At 35.7% G+C, this 16,852-nt stretch overlaps 1 protein-coding gene across 1 annotated transcript in view; it reads right to left on the bottom strand.

Moving 5' to 3' along the window:
- VPS13C (vacuolar protein sorting 13 homolog C (S. cerevisiae)) overlaps positions 1 to 16,852 on the bottom strand; it is an 87,329-nt gene that overhangs the window by 7,728 nt on the left and 62,749 nt on the right. Inside the window, exons 62-81 of the mRNA XM_009994514.1 lie at positions 16,593 to 16,697; positions 15,722 to 15,886; positions 15,249 to 15,377; positions 14,144 to 14,277; positions 13,636 to 13,762; positions 11,987 to 12,222; positions 11,501 to 11,651; positions 10,355 to 10,495; positions 9,492 to 9,573; positions 9,321 to 9,390; positions 8,348 to 8,459; positions 7,374 to 7,487; positions 6,653 to 6,789; positions 6,307 to 6,388; positions 5,762 to 5,875; positions 5,445 to 5,520; positions 4,641 to 4,804; positions 3,375 to 3,420; positions 2,218 to 2,341; positions 1,413 to 1,527 (exon numbers count right to left, since the gene is read on the bottom strand). Of these exons, the coding sequence (XP_009992816.1) occupies positions 1,413 to 1,527; positions 2,218 to 2,341; positions 3,375 to 3,420; positions 4,641 to 4,804; positions 5,445 to 5,520; positions 5,762 to 5,875; positions 6,307 to 6,388; positions 6,653 to 6,789; positions 7,374 to 7,487; positions 8,348 to 8,459; positions 9,321 to 9,390; positions 9,492 to 9,573; positions 10,355 to 10,495; positions 11,501 to 11,651; positions 11,987 to 12,222; positions 13,636 to 13,762; positions 14,144 to 14,277; positions 15,249 to 15,377; positions 15,722 to 15,886; positions 16,593 to 16,697 (2,424 nt within the window). The remainder of the gene's footprint in view (positions 1 to 1,412; positions 1,528 to 2,217; positions 2,342 to 3,374; positions 3,421 to 4,640; positions 4,805 to 5,444; positions 5,521 to 5,761; positions 5,876 to 6,306; positions 6,389 to 6,652; positions 6,790 to 7,373; positions 7,488 to 8,347; positions 8,460 to 9,320; positions 9,391 to 9,491; positions 9,574 to 10,354; positions 10,496 to 11,500; positions 11,652 to 11,986; positions 12,223 to 13,635; positions 13,763 to 14,143; positions 14,278 to 15,248; positions 15,378 to 15,721; positions 15,887 to 16,592; positions 16,698 to 16,852) is intronic.

Raw genomic sequence — 16,852 nt, 5'->3', positions numbered from 1 at the left:
TGACAGGCCTATGGTGTATTACAGAAACCACAAATACAAGTTTTCTTGGCATTTATATGGAACCAGTATTTCTGTATCATGAAATGATAAGCATTTTCACAGAAGAAAATCCCATTCATTATTACTGCTTTAAATTTTGCACAAGTATCAAACTGTCTTTTTCTCTTCATCCACAACCCTAGCTCTACGAGAACAGTAATAAATTAATGAGCTCAGTATCTACTGTGGGTTTTTTCCCAAGGTCCTTTTATTTCCATTCACCAGGAGAAAAACAAAAATACATAGGAAACAAACTCTACCTGCTTCTCTCATCTTATTCACTCATCTAATCTTACTGAGGATAGTTACTCAGTTTTGTTTGTCTTTTTTATTATCCTGGACAACATGAAACACTTTTATTCAACTGCTACAAAACAAATATATGAATGAAGGGGAGAGGATATGTTAAATGCAATCATGCCCTTTATCTAAATACTTAAGGCAGATAAAAGACCATGACAGAGAGTAGAAAAATGGAAAATTTTTACTCCATTATTCCAGTTCTTGCTGCGTATGCCAGGAGAGAAAGAAAAATAAGAGAAACATTAGAAACAGAACAAGATATAATAATTAAAAGAACACCTATAATTAAGTAGCAAATATGCAGGTTTTGGTTGTAAAATGTTAATGTAGACAGTTATTTTACTCGAATTTTTTAGCAACAAAATAAGAATTAAAATAAGACTTAAGTTTTAAGATCGTGAAGGCTGAAATACAATTTAACTGGATTCTGATTATCTAGGACTTGAAAACAGCCATTACTTGTTCCATGTATGTTAGCCACATCCAGATGTAGAAGCAGGCTAAATGTCCACACAGTGCCTGCAGCTAGGATATATTTCTATTAAGAACAATACAAGGAAATAACAAAATGTGGTATTTTGAGAGTTCATGCAGTTTTTTCAACTGCTGATACCACCAAAAAAATTAATGTGATTTCTGTATTTGTATTGTGCATAACAATTCAAGCTATACTTGTCCTATTTAAAAGTTGCTTAGTTTGTAAAGCAGCCTAGCTTTATTATGAAGCAAAACATTAGAGTATCAAAGCGCTTTTATTGTTTCCACATATTCAAATCTTAATCCTACTAATTCTTAATCCTACTACCTCCTTACAGAGCATGAGATAAGCAATTACAGATCATGACATGCAGAAGATAACTTCACAGCACTGCTGCAGTTTTCTTGCCACATTCATCTTAATACAAACACTGGGTCTTCCCTGCTACACAGGCTTCCCTTCTGAAATAGGCTGGGGCAAATTTTTTCTACAGGTAACAGTCACAGATCCCTGGCAGCCTTTCTGTAACATAATCCTTTATGGAACTCTGCAGGTTAGAGAATTTTAACCATATTTACAATGGAAGTCATACCTCAAATAAGTCATAACCTTCAGCTTCCACCCTATCGTAGGGTCGGATGATTCCGTCCTCATGAATGAAACGTGGGGGACGGAGATTAGACACTTCTTCAGTTGATTCTGCCACCCTGCCATGGACAGGGGAACAGTATTCTGGTAAGCATTCTACAGTTCTGAGTTTCACCCATCTATCTTTAAAAAGTCACCCTTTCACCTGCCACATATCCCACTTAGACTCCCTGGGTACCCTACACATGTCAACAGACACACAGCTAGCAATGAAGTCAAAGTAACACTAGCCAATAGGCAGCTATAGGGTAACCTGGAGAAGTTTACCTCCAGCCATGGATAATTCACTAAGGATTCTCATGTTTATTAATACACTTTCCAAAGGTCCCCTTAAAACACAAGAAGCCCCTGATGTGCATACACTGCTAACCAAAATTTTAACTGGTGAGTTTTTCTCCAAAAATTGTCAAAGTTGTACTTTTTACAGTAAGTTTAAATAACATTTAGATACCTGCATCCAGCAGTACACAAACTTACCTCAAAAGCCAAATTTACACATGACCTTTTATTTACTTTTTGTTCAGTTATCATCTACCTGAACTACAACACTTCAAAACACTTTCTGAAGCAGCAACTTCCAGAGATCATCATAAAATACATTCATTACAGGCTCCTAGGCATCTCCCAGCGCCGTATGTCCTACTGCATATTGTATTTACCACAAATAATTATGTCTCTCTACTGGACTACTTTACCACTGGTATCCAACACACAGAGTATTACTTCAAAACTTCCTTTTGACATTTTACCTTTGAATTCCCTGGAAGGTGCTGCTTGCCATATCTACGATGCCACCTGTGGGACGGGCTACCACCCCTACAAGCCCCTTTCCAATTCCTTTAAAGAATCCAGCTGCACCTTCTTTTTTCGCTCCTTTAAAAGAAAGGGAACAGAAACAGAAATCATTGTAATGACCTACATAAAAACATTAACCACAGAATTAAGCCATTACTGTCTCAGGCTGCACTAGAAACGTTTTGTGTTGGTAACAGCCCATAACAATTGATTACATAAAATTCACTTATTAAAAAAGTTCCCTCTGAAGAGCCAAACATTGCTTCCTTGTGTGTTCAGCCATGTTGCTGTTCCCTTAACACCTTACTAGCCTCCAAAGTCAGCATACTTGAGATGTTAACCAGATCTCCTTCTCACACTTTCAGTCTGGACTGTAGGCCAATGTATCAAGTTTTTATAGATTGATAGTAATAACAAAATAACATGAAGACTCTAAGATGCACAAGTATAATGCAAGTTAACTGTTTCTATCTCAAAATTATATGCTCCTGGTGATATATAACTATGGAAGAGCCAAGAGAGTGTTTAGAAAGCATGTGTGTTCATCCACCACTGAGAGAAGAACTACACCTCCAAGGATCTGCCAATAACCTATAAATACAACACAGTAACAATTAACTTCCAACACTTACATAACTTTGACATTAATTTTATTGAGGCCTTTTGTCTTGGATGTTTTCATCATCTATCATAGTGACAGAGTGACAGTCTTCACAAAAAAACAAAAACAAAAAAGCAAATCTACTTTTGTAAGATACCTCCAAACCTCTGGAGTCTCAAAAACTTTTTCAATTGTGGCTTTTTAAAATTTATTATTTTAATCATATTTATTCTGGCTTTAAACAACAAATTGGGTACTACAGCAGGCCTAAAAAATACATCACGAAGTTTAGCATTCCTTAGTTCATACAAAGGCTGAAACACTGGTAAACCAATAACAGCTATAAATTTATTGAGTACATCATCATATGAGGTCATATCTGAATCAGAAATACAAAAAAAAAAATCTGCTACACCTTGCCAAATTAGATTGGTATTTCTTAAAAATACAAAATAATTATTAAAGCTTTGGGGAACCACTTCAGCAGTGCAGTACCACCTGAGTGCTTACCTTCTACAGGTTTAGTGATTATGCCCGTCATACCTCCAACAACACCCTAAAAAGAAGAAGATAATTAAGTTGCTATTAGAAACAGGAATGCTGTTGTCCCACTGGGCAACCAGTTGCGTTCAGCTGGGGTTTTTTTTGTTCATTTCAGGTTTTGTTGTTTGGGTTTTTCTTACTTTAATTTTTTAAGAAAATGCAAACTAAGGGAAAGAAGGGGGAAACATAAAATGGCTGAAGAAGCATTTATGCTGGCAAGAAAGGCTAGCAAATCTTTTGTACAGTCATCAGTCTTATAATACTTAACAAAATCACTACTTCCTTTTCACTACTAACTGGAAGTTGTCAGAATTCCCAGTCATGAGTGACTGATACCAAGTGTTCAAGATAAATTAACATTAAATGACTCTCTGGAAGACTTTAAAGGTCAAGGAGCTTTACAACACTAAGGCAGAGGAACAGAAATCCACTGAGGTAACTTCCAAATTTTCAGCAAACAGTATCAGAAAGAACTCTAAAATACTTGTTATTTATAAGTACTTAGAAATTAAGTTGACTGCTTTTATTTTGGATGGAAGGTGACAGAATTTATTAGAAGACTTATACTGCATTCAGGTAATACAGATGTTTCAGTAACTTTTTACATGAGGTTTGTCTCATATTTAGCACTAACTAGAAACAGATCTGATCTCTCAGCAACCAGGAAAGGTTCCTCATTTTAGACTATAAATAAATACAGTGGTTGCACAGCTTGTATTTCAGAACAATCTCTCCAAACTAATTTAGTATTTACTTTTACAAATATACTGCTTGCTTTTTGTTCACATTCTTTTAAGTCAAGAAAACCTAGCAGCTTTTGTAAGACCTCAGCATATAGAAAGCCACTGCTACTACGCAGCACGTGCCTAGAGCTCATAATTCACAGCCAACTGACTTTAATGACAGAATCAACTGCAAGGTAAAAATAAGGGCCCAGTTTTAGGTAACATTTGTTGAACATGAGTAACTTCTTTTAGTTTATATAATTCTCAGGACAAATTGTTGCTGCTTCCTACACTTTTCCTTCTGAGACCCTACCTTCCATTCCTCAGGTTGGTCAAAACCACAACCTCAAACACTAAAGCAGACACACTATAATGAGCCTCCTATAAACTGACTGCCCATTTGTCCCCAGTTCATGAAGAAATAAAGAAGACATCACACTTGCTTGCATATAGTTTTCAAGCATGGATTAAGAGATGGCACATCATAGCCTCAACTTCAGATTCATACCCGTAACAAGCCTTTTCCTCCTTTGGCCAGGCTGTCACCAAAGTCTTTTGGCTGCCGACTCATTTCCTCTCTTCGTTTCTGCTGAAATTCTTTATCCATGGTAATAGCAGCCAAGCCTTTCCCAACAGAACCAGTGATCCTAGACACTACCCCTGCTGCACCACCTGATGGAAGAGGGCAGAAAGCAAAAGTCACTGATCTTTCACAATTTAACAGCAGACAACACACAGGAAGCCATCAAGTTCACAGCAATTTCCCTTCATATTCAGTTTAGATATTACAAATTTACACAGAGTGACTATCATGTGTTGTCCATGAGAAGAGTCCAAAATCTGGCCTGAAATCCATACATACAGCAGAAGTGAACTCATAAATCACTTCAGTAGATGTTATATAGCATATTGGATGGGATCACGTTTTCTCTAACAGCTAAATAAAAATCCAAGGTATCTGTAACAGTAGCTAGTCCTAAGAACACTTCTCAGGCTTCTCCAGACATTTTAGGACCATTAGAATTATTTTCCTTGTTAATCCACAGCATCTTACAAATTTAGTTATACATGCAATGCTTCCCATGTTGCTTGCTCAGTCTACCAAATATCTAGATGGTCTCAAGTCAGACAGGTATGACTTATCTGTATCAGGAATACTGGGAATGGTATCTGACAAACCTCAATATTCAATACAAAATTACCATATAGATATTTTAAAAATTTAACTTCCTTTCAAAATAAGGATTTAAAAATCTAAATCAAATTAATGAGTTAAACTAATGTATTAAAACAGTAACAATTTGATACATACCCACTGTGTGTCCAAGAAGACTTCTAATACCAATTACAAAACCTTCAGCAAATTCTTCAGGTCCTTGAACAGCACCCTAAAAATGAAGCTTATTATGAACAGTAATAAATTATATCTTTATCTGTTTAAAGGAAAAACTAGTAACTCCTTCAAAGCTGATGGAAGTAAGGCCATTTGAATATGTTACCTCTTAGGCTGAAAAAAAAAATGACTGCTTTCTTAACTGTTCAGAGTGTATAGTGCAGCAACAAAACTACACCCTAGCAGTATATTAAATCAGCTTACTATTGACACATAGTTGAATCAGGAAGTCATACCTGGAATGGCTCATAGAAGAAAGCTTCAACACCCTCAGACAAGCCTCTGATTAAGCCAAATGGATTTCCCAGAACATCTAGCCCAAGTACCAGAACATACATCTGTTTCAGGAACTAAACAATGAAGGAAGGAAAGCAAAAACAAAAGCAGTTTTACTGGCTGTTGTTACACATAGCTCCATTTCAGAAATCAAGGCTGGTAATTTTTATAATGTACTACCTAAGTAGGGTGATTGAGTGCTCAACTAAATATTCCTAATAGAATGAAGCCAGGCTTAGGCAAAAAAATAAAATATATGTATGGATAACTATTAGAATACTTTGATGAAGAAAAATGTAAATAAAGAGAACCAATCTCTTAAAATTCTTAAAACAATTTCATGACACTTTTGCTTTTACATTTTTATAACATGCCAACAGACTCATACTTCAGATCTATGGCATAAAAATAGTAGCTTTTAGAGGTATTCACCTTTTCTTTCCTGTTTTCTACATTCTGTAAGAAATATAAAACTTTACACAAAGGCTTGACTAAGTAAGCTTACTTGTTCACTATAATGTCTAATAACTCTCTTCATCAGTTGGTCTCTCTTGTAGAACTGATACTTAATTTCAAAGAAAGCAAGTCTGAAAGACAAGTAATCACACATTAGTTATAGATACCCTTCCTCCTTCTAAACAGTTCTCTTTTTATCTCCATATAAACCTGAAGCCATATTCTCTTATAAAGGAGACCAACCTCATCTTCCCTCCATTCCTCCCTGTTCCCACAGGCTGTGTACATTTATTACGTAGACAATAGTAACTCAGACAAGTTCACCATCTGCCCAAGTATTATGTAGTAGATATATTCAAAATATTAACTAATATTAATAATCTGTATTAGATTACTTGAAAATAAGGTCATCCACATCTGTTAGAGTAGCTCCAATACTTTTCAACAGCAAATTCAGAGAATGGATGGCTATCATTTCTTCCTCTTTATCAGATGCTTCTCCACCAGAAGCCAGAGACAGACTCAAATGCAACTGTCAAGATAGAATTAGTAAAATAAGACAAATCAAGACAAAAATGACACACACCAGACAGGTTGTGTGATGCACACATAAACAAACCAATGGTGAAAGAGTGGCAAGTGTATTTTTACTCACTTTGAGGAAATGCACAATTTCAACTAACATGATTGAACTATTTATTTATATTTTTATACAGAAAAGTACCCAAATGCCCTGGAAGTTTAACTGTCATTATGCCTACAGCTGTAATCTTATTTGTAAACAATGAGAGAAATAACATGTTAAATAGATGGAGCTCAATTCCCAGTACAAGTTCAATTTTCAATTCTGGATACCTTCAGACCAGCATTTTATGTAGCTTTCCTCATTATACCCACTGACTCTTCCCCTTTAGCAAAGGTTAAGGGCCTGTTTGTACTCATAAGTAACTAAAAGTTTTCCAAATCATAAGTTCCAGAGAACATTAAAAAACGCCCATCAGGAGTGCAGCATGAAGACCTCAGCTACCCAGAAGGATGATCTGAGGATGTATTTACTATCAGGAATTAAAATATTTGATATCAAGTGTTTTCTTAACAAGTATCTCCATTGCTTACCTTAATTGGAGAAATATGGAAGTGCTCAAAGAAGCTGAGCATTGACATGTCTGTTAGGGAAGACTCCATTAGCTCAGTGTTAAGTGCATCCACATCTTGCTGAATTAATTTAGACTGTTTTTATTTTAAAAAAAAATTAAAAAGTTTCACTTATCAACATGTATATAATTAATAATTTCTGTATAAACATATGTAAATATAATTAAATAGCCAGTATCTCCAAAACTGGAAATAGACTAATTACTTTTGTATACCAGATTCTAACTATACTGGTTTCTTTAATTTCTTTAATGCAGGGTCAAAAAAATAACAAACCCAAAAAAACCCACACAACAATTCAGAGTGACTTTTCCATTTTATACTATATCCCCTGATACTCCCTTAAGTTCCTCAATCACTTAAGCTATCACTTCCAAATTAATTTCAAAATATTAGTAACATAACCAACATCCTGAGGTTCTTTGTATTTTTTTAATTTTCTCACAAAATTAGCATTTACACAGCACATCTGAAGATCATGTTTTAGAAAAAGAAACTTGGAAGAATGACTTTTCTATGCACACTAGAAGCAAATGTGACCTTTCTGAATACTATCCACCTAAGTGACTTCATTTAGAGCCATGAAAATCTGTTCCTTCTGCTCCCCAGAGACAAGACACTAGACTAACAAAATCCACTCTATAAACCCTAGCCTTATTTCATCTGTATTTTGTAGACACAGCTGAAACTGTTGTTTGATCAAGTAACAAAACATTAGAAGAGCTGAAGACACATAACCAAGTATCAGTTACTCAAATGTGTCAGTTAGTAATGCTCACAGCCAATGTTTAACAGAAATAGCAGTACTTCACTGAAAATTATTTTACTGTCCCTTTATTCACTGTTGTCAAAAGCAATATTTACTCATTTAAACTAAAATATGGTAACAATGTGCAATTTTCTGAATAAAGGCAAAAAACACTTTCATATTTTACCCTTTGTCTTTCAGTTTCTGGGTCTGTAGATGGGGTGAAAAGTTCACTAAGTGCTCCTAAAAATCCTTGATCAATTTTCAGAGCCATTTCCTGGATAAGAACCATGAAGTACCTAAAACAGGAAAACCAGCATATACTTGTAGAGGTTTAACCTAAATATCACATGCTTCCCTACATAAGTGAAGTTCTGTTATGCACATTTATGTTACTTATTAAGACTTATGATCTACAAAATGAACTGGCTGTTTACATTTAAAAGGACTTACCAGCCTCACAAAACTATACATTACCACAGACAATACATAACTTAACATTTTCAAAATTTACCTAAAAATATTAATCAACACCAAATACTTCTTACATTCATGCATTCCAATTCCATGTGCTCCATGGATAACATCTAAACAACATATTTCTTCCCCTTATCTAAATGCATCTCTCCAGAAGTCATATTGTTGAATCACAGAACCACATATTCATTTTATTGAAGTTCACCATCCTGAAATATTGTATCCACACTAGTTGGGTACAAACACTTGCATTAGAAAGCATTAGTATAACTTTTTGTCTCATTTTAAGTACACAAACTCAAGGTACAGACATATTAAGAACATGGTTGTCACAGCAGAACACACTACTGTAGTGGGCTGTGTTAAGAGACTTTATGATCTGCCTGTTAGAGTTCCAAAGAAACCCAGCACTGCACAGCAAACAGACAGACATGCAGCTCTGATATTGTACTACAAGAGGGAAATAATTCTCATTCCTAAAGAAACTGCATAACAGTCCCTTCACGTGGTCAGTCCTTACTTTCTAAAAACATCTTTAGAATGATGTTTATTCACTGAAGACATTTAAAAACTCGATCCAAAGTCAACAGTTGTTTGGATAAGAGAATGTGAACTTTAAAAAAGGTTCACTTCTAAAATGTGTTCAATCCCTAGAATTGTATTACACACACTGTTAAACTCACTTGAACTGCAGTACTTTGCTGTATTCGTTGAACCTTGTGATGATGCTGATGTCGATGAAGGGTTTTGGTTCTAAACAGAAAAAAAATACCTCAGCACATGTAAAAAAGAAACTGCCAAGTTACTACTTTCAGTGCTGAATAAAGCTGGTATTAAAAAAGGCTTTCTCTTACCTGAATCCAAAGCAATCGACTTGGGAGGGGCAACAGGGTGAAATACAACAGGAAACATGGATCCTGGTAACTGATTATCGACCTAATAAATTATTGCATAATTACAGGAATATTTTAATGACATGATAATCAAGAGCATTTTCATCTTAGAAAGCTTGAGAGTGTCTCCAAGAAGAATGTCATCTTTATTTGGGGGAAAGGAAAAAAGAAAAGGATTACCCTGACACCATTTTGGAGTGTTATATATTTAATTATAAAAGGTCAGATGGTTGGCAGTGTTGCACAAGGGATGCTTACCCAGGGTCACACTCACAAAAATTCATTTAAACACTTCTCACTAGTTCCAGTGCTCTACTGGTTAGCTTAGTAACACTATTAATGCTGACTGGAGTATGCTCATCAGGTGCAAGTGTTGCACATTGATTCACTGTTAAGCTTACCTGAAGATATATTATTGCATATTATTTTTGAATATTTAAAATGTCTATTATCTACTTTCCACTAGAAAAGTAGTGTTTGTACTAAAGATCTCTGACCTTCTAGGAATACTCTTGAAGAGTATGTTAAAAGGCTATACACAAACTGTGGTAAACAAGTTTGAAAAGGTTGAGGTTTTTGCTTCTGTGTTTTAACACACCAAAACACCTCTCTTCAGAAACCAACTTTCCATCCCAGCACTCTGCTTTACCTTAACCCACAATTCTGTGCAATTTTTTCCACAATGGAGCATTCACAGCACTTCTGCTACTCTGGCATAGTGAGCAGAGCACAACACATGTAAGATTTGGAGATACCTCTTCATATAAATGAATAAAATAAAAGCCTTAGAGTGTCTTTTTACATAACATGATGAAAGGCAGTACCTGCAGCCAATACAATTGAGCACGTAAGCTTCTTTGGTGAGGGGACTGTTTGAATTCAACCTGAATTCCTGAGAGGAAGTTGCGCCGGATGTTGCATCTGACTGGGAGACGCATTTCCATTGGCACCTTACTGAAATTCACCTGGGAATAAAACAAAGCAGAGCTAAGGTACAGCTGAATTAGAGAAACAATAAAACGGTACTAAACAGACTAGCAAATCAAATCGTAATTTTTCCCTATTTCATGATCACATGGCTACTGAATTAATCCAGTTATCTGCATGGGAAGTAATGAAAACCACAAGTTAATCTGATCTGCACATCGCATTGCAACTGCAGTTGCCCCAGGCAGGAAACTCTGTGTTATCTAAGTAACTATTTCTTCCCAAGTTGTATATTGCACTGGCATAAAGACATGTACTTGCAGGTCACTGCTTTACCAGCTGGTGCTTTTACCGTGATCCTGAAACATTTAAATTATGAGAAGCAAAATGAAAAAGCTCTCCTTGATCCTGAGTCAAATGCAAAAACTTACAGATACAAGTTTTTTGATACCACAGACTGGTGCAATGTACAAAACCTAAGTCTTCATACAGCTTAGGGTATATGTGTTTTTTCACTAAAAACAAGATACAGAAAACAAGCCTGATTATGATACTATAAAATTTTGCCATTTTGACACATGAAATTTATGCATGGAAGACAGGTATAATTCATGTCTGAAAAAGCTCAGTAAGTGAATTAATTTCAATAGTCTTTGAATGCTGTAGGCTCCTTCATCATATCAAGTCATGGGAACTGCAGCTTAGCAAGAAACCAAGACTTCTGCATAGAATTTCAGTTACATCAGTAAGAATTTAGTTTTGTAACCAACATGCAGACACCAAGCAACCTTTTCTACCACACAAAAGCAACATTCTTTGAGATTCTATTTCGTAACACAAATCTGGAAAATACCTCAATGCTGACTCAGTATTACCTCAATGCAAAAATATTCTACTGCATAAAACGTGAAACTATTAAAAAAATAGATTGATATTTGTCTTTCTCTCAACACAGCAAATATCCTCACTTAGCAGAACAGAAGTTTGTTTTAACTGCTGCACATGTTCTGCAATCATTTAAATACTGAAACCTCAAAACATACCTCTGTATTGCTGTCTAGTTTATGCCAACCTGGAGCATCGAAAGCACTCTTAGAAAGATGCTTCTGATAGGCTTGTTCCAATAGGTTTATTTGCTTTTGATTAAATGGTTTCCACTTCTGTCTCCGCTTCAGCTCCCAAACAACACCAGAACTGCAAGACAAGTAAGAAGATTAACCACTTAAAAGTACTTTAACCTTTCTTATGCATGCGAACCATGTAAAAATATATTATTATAACTTTTCAAGCTCAAAAAACCCTATTGTGTACTTTTTTTTAAGAGCAAGTAAGAAAGGAGGTAGTTAAATCCTATTTATTAAAATTGCGCAATAGGAATAAAGGCAGAAATGAATTTTACTTTAAAAGGTTTCACACATATTAACTTTATTTGCAAGATGTTCCCTTTAACACAACTGTATTGTTTAAATTGTAACATGCTGTCAAATTTTGATTATTCAAAGGAATATTTATGCTTTCATGTGTAGTACCTAGTAATTCCTATATAGGAGATTTCTTTTTTATTTTCATTGTTAACAAGAGAAAGTCCAAGACTGTGGATTGATAAGTTTATTTCTTGATCAGGTTGCTCCAGCTCCTCTGCTTGTCGTGCTTTAGAAACTAGTGCAACATCATCTGTGAAAAGCAGCACTCGTTGACGTCCATCCAGGAAAGACACCCAGTGTATCTGAGTATTTGCATTGTAAGGGAATTGGCCACAGTCATCCTGTATTGGAGAAAGAAAGAAATTCCATTAGTAGCACATTACAGGAGTAAATCCACAATGTTGCTGCATGAGAAGCATGTTCACTGGCACACACAAACAAGAACTCATATTTTTTCTTGTTCCATTTATTGCATCATACTGATCCGGTGACATCCTGTATCCCAACACTGCGAACAAGTTTGTGGTTGATTTTTTATTTTTTTCCCTTTTGAAAAGCAGGCATTCCAGCAATATTTGTCAATGTCGTTAGAAATTATTAGGAAACAAGGGCCTTGACAGCAAAAGAAAATATTTAGATTTGCAGGTGATGGGAGAAGGTGGCATTAAATCATATTCCATGAAACAGTAAAATCAGACAATGATTAACATCTCTGCTCTTCAAATGCAGATATTACTTATTTGTTAATTTGCAAGGCAAAACTGAGACAGTTAAAGCTCTTATCTCAAAAGGCAAAAATAATAATGAATGTGATCATAATTACACACTATCAGATTCAAACTAAAACCATGATTAAATGTAAAAAATTTTGCACCCAGAACAGTGCTTATCCAGTAAAGAATGCTGTAATTGGTTAACTGTCAGAGTTCAACAGTAAGAACGTAAATCCAATCCCAGTATAACAGAAAAATAAGCTTGCTTTCCTGTCCCTACTTTTAGCTGCTCATATTTTCTGTTTTCTTATCTTAACTTTGTGCCTAGTCAACAGAAAAAGTCTCTGAAGAAATCAGCGTTTAGCAAAAGGCAGAAGAGGGCTGCTGTTCAGAGACAGACACAGAGGACTTCATTTAGCTTACATTCCAGTTAAGTGAGAAAAATACTCCTTCACCAGTGTTTGCTTCCCCATTCTTTAACAAAAGATTTGCCCAGTCTCACCCTAGATTTACATCTGCTTCCAGATGTAGTTTCCCCTCTCATTTTCCATCTTGATCATTGTTATTTTGCCCCCACTTCACACATATTCCTATTTTAATATTGCATGAGTTGCAAACACTGGAATAGCTCTTAGGGAGAAAGTCAGAATTTACTGCTCCATGCAAGCATGTCCCCTTGGAAGTGAGAGTCACAACAGTCAGAGGTTTTATCCATCTTTAGGAAGATGCTAAAGCCATATGCAGCACTGCTAGAAAATTGGTGAATTATTAATTTTAGATATGTCCAGAGCTCATAGACTTAATCCTTCCTCTTTCATACGTAAGAAAAATCAGATAGAAAAATGCAGGTTGGAGTTTGTGTCCAATCCTCTCATTATATTAATCTATAGATCTAAAATCCTGCTTCTGGAGAGTAGGCTCACAGTCTCTTACAGGACAAGACAGATGCCAAGTTACTGAAGAAGCTTTCTCCCAGAGAATTTTAATCTTGTTCTTGTCCTAGATTGGTTCAGCATTGATTTCCCCCCTTCGGAAAGTTACCTTAAGCAGGTCATGTTCACCAAAATTTTGAGCATAGCCCCAGGTCAATTTTCTTGTTTTAGTTGGATCTGTCCATGCAAACAGGCATACTTGCTTTGGTTTCAACTCCATTTCCTCTTGTAATCCACTGCAGGTTAAAAGAAAAGGAGTAAAATAACAGCATTCACTGGTTAAGACGAGACTGAAGTGATGTAAGCAAGTCACAGCATCATATACTCTACTCCCCAGGCTCCTGGGTGAGACACGATGGACCCAGATTGTCCACCCTAAACAAGTCCAGCTGTAGCTAAGCTCTAAGTGAACTAAGATGTAGACTCCCACTTCACTCTCTCTGATTTCTCAGACTATGAAAACTGCTTAGAAGTAGACAAAGTACTTCATTAAAAGAATATAATAAAGAAAAGGGTTTTTTCTATTTTTCAAGGCATCATAATGGTAAAACATAACTTTTTTCACAAAGGATACCCCCTGGTTACACAACCAACAGTGAATTGTTTCTTTCACATACCTCTGTTTGTATCTGAGAGAGTCCCATGAAGTATGGTTAACAATAAGCACTGGAGCAGCTCCTTCATGGTAATCTGAGAAGCTTATGACAGTAGAATGCTCAGAAACATTCACATCTACAAGTAAGCCCCCGTTCTGGAGAGAAAGTTGGACATAAAGTTCAGTATTTGTTCTATGCATAAATTCAAGTTACAACTGGCTAAACTGTTACTTTCAGATCAGTCTTTCACTGGTCTCTTACAAATGTAAAAAGGAAATGTGTTCCACATGATCTAGTAATGCTCAAACATGTCAGTCACTAGCTTAACACAGACATCAGTAGCATCCAAAAACCATATATTGATGCAACTTAATAGAACAATTACATTAAATTTAAGTATTTTTTTTCAGAATTAGTTTATTTGGATAGATTCAGTAAAAAGTATAGCCAAGCATGCCCTTGACTCTGTTACAAGACTTACTTATATTTTAAAAAAGCAGTTTCCTCCATATTGCTTAAAAATCTGAAAGGCTACTCTAGACAAGTGTACTCAAGTTTTTAAAGGTAGGACAATTATATCAATAATGTAGTAACAAACAGATCACTGAGCAGAAAGTTTACTTTTGTTAAACCTCAAAACAAATCACCTTCAGTCTTTCTTCTAAGGGCTTTCAAGATTCTGCCTTCTTCCAATATATTTGCAAGATATTTCTGTGATGTGTACAGCACAATTTTTCTCATTTGCTTACACAAGGGAGTTACCTGGTGCTCCCTCTTATGCACAGTCTTTCCAGATGGCTTTCTTGAATACTTGTCTAGCAAGATAAACTGATGGGTTTGCTATCCTGGAAGGTGTGGAGGAGAGGTGAAAGGGCATACATGTACCTTTCAAAAATATGACCTTACAGATTCTCCAGCTCACATCAGAGCAATGTGAAAAATTATCCTTAGTACACTGCAGAGTAGTGGTAAATCCTCACTTCACACAGGACTAGAAAGGATTCTCTTGCAAAGCTGAGCCACCTACTATCTTAGAACTGTGAAGAAAAAGCTCTGCTATTCTAATTGGAATACATCAACTGGTGACATCTTGTTTGTTAAGAACAGACAGCACACTCAGTCTCACCAATTCTTCCAGCTTCAGTAGAGTGCCATTATCCTGGACTTTAAACAGGAATGGTTTGGATGACCCTTCATAGCCAACTACTCTTACACAAAGTTCACCAGATGAGTTTTCAGGCCAAAATGGAAGACACTGTAAAACAAGAAATGCTTAACTTCAACAGTTCATATATGCTCAATATAGTAAGCCAGCAGCAAAACAGTCTTGCATGACTAAAACTACTTCACATGCCTTAGTTCTTACCTCATTACTCACTTACGAACATCTCATCTACATTTAGTATCTGAAGAAATTGGTTAATTTACCAATATATGCAACCTGTGCTGTTCAAGTGGTCCTGAGATGTGAAGTATCGAAGTCAGGCCATCAGATGTGACAGAGTTGCTATAAGAGAACTGCTTTTTCCTTAAGTGACAGCTAGATACCAGTTGGATTGTCTACAACAACATCCAAAGGAAAAGAAAATGGAACATTACCTCTGAAGATGAGATATAATTCCATTTATTAGTTGGGTAAGAGCCATTAGGACCAATCTCTCCAACCTCTAGCTCCAGAGAAGATTTGTTTGCTATTGTGTAGAATGGAGTGAAGGTAACTATTCTGGTAAGGTTAAAACTGCTCATTTTGATGCTAACTCCAACCTGTTGAACAACAACAATTTGAGTAAATCAACAAAAACAATCATAAGAGAAAAGTAAGAATGGCAAAAGGAGAAAAGCCAACATTACTCTAATTACAAAGGCTACACTCCTGCTCTGTGAACAGCTTGCAATAGAATCAGCAAACCATGCAACACAACACAATGGCAAAAAGCCAGTTTCAGCTGTAGCATTTGTGGGGAAAACCTAACAGGAATCACTCTACATTCACTTAAAACAACTTAAAATGATCATATAATCTGAGATCAGCTAAAGAGCATATAGAAACACAACTCCCCATATGGCTGCATATTATTATCAAGTGTATTCTTTATTCTGTCTATTGGGGAAATATAGTCTTAGACACGGCTGCAGAGTGAAGATCTAAACACAAACAATTTGAATTTTGAATGTGAACACTTATCTCCACCATGTGAGTTCACCATTGTTATTTTCCAACAGCCTAGTACTACACATTTGTTAGATAAACCACATTTGCAAACTACATCAATATGTCTGTTGGTGAAATAACTTACTGTCAGGTGCAGACCGAAGTAGCTGGGGCATAAAAAATATTACCTTAGATGTTTTTTATTTCCATTATTTAAATGTAGTGTAAATAGTAAAATAAATGTCTTAAGGAGAAAATAAACAAGTGAAGCCAAAAGAACTCCAAGGTAACTCCACAAAACACAGAAACATAGCTTACCAGATAGTCCATGTTATTAGCTGAACACTTGACACATCCATAGCTTCCAACAGTATCAAGAGAAAAGCTACTGGACCAAGCGCTAGTTGAAATGCATAACTGGATCTACACACACAAGAGAACAACATGGAAAGTACTTCAGTAAAGTAATTGGAATTTTCTAGTTCAAGCATTATGGAGTGTAATTATATCACATATAATGGTATAAAGACAACGTTTAATTGCCTTTAAAACCTTCTATAATTTAAGATAAGATTAAG

Source organism: Chaetura pelagica, unplaced genomic scaffold (assembly GCF_000747805.2).
Source record: "Chaetura pelagica isolate M959 unplaced genomic scaffold, ChaPel_1.0 scaffold222, whole genome shotgun sequence".
Taxonomy (NCBI): Eukaryota; Metazoa; Chordata; class Aves; order Apodiformes; family Apodidae; genus Chaetura; species Chaetura pelagica.
This window is presented reverse-complemented; position numbering and strand designations above follow the sequence as displayed.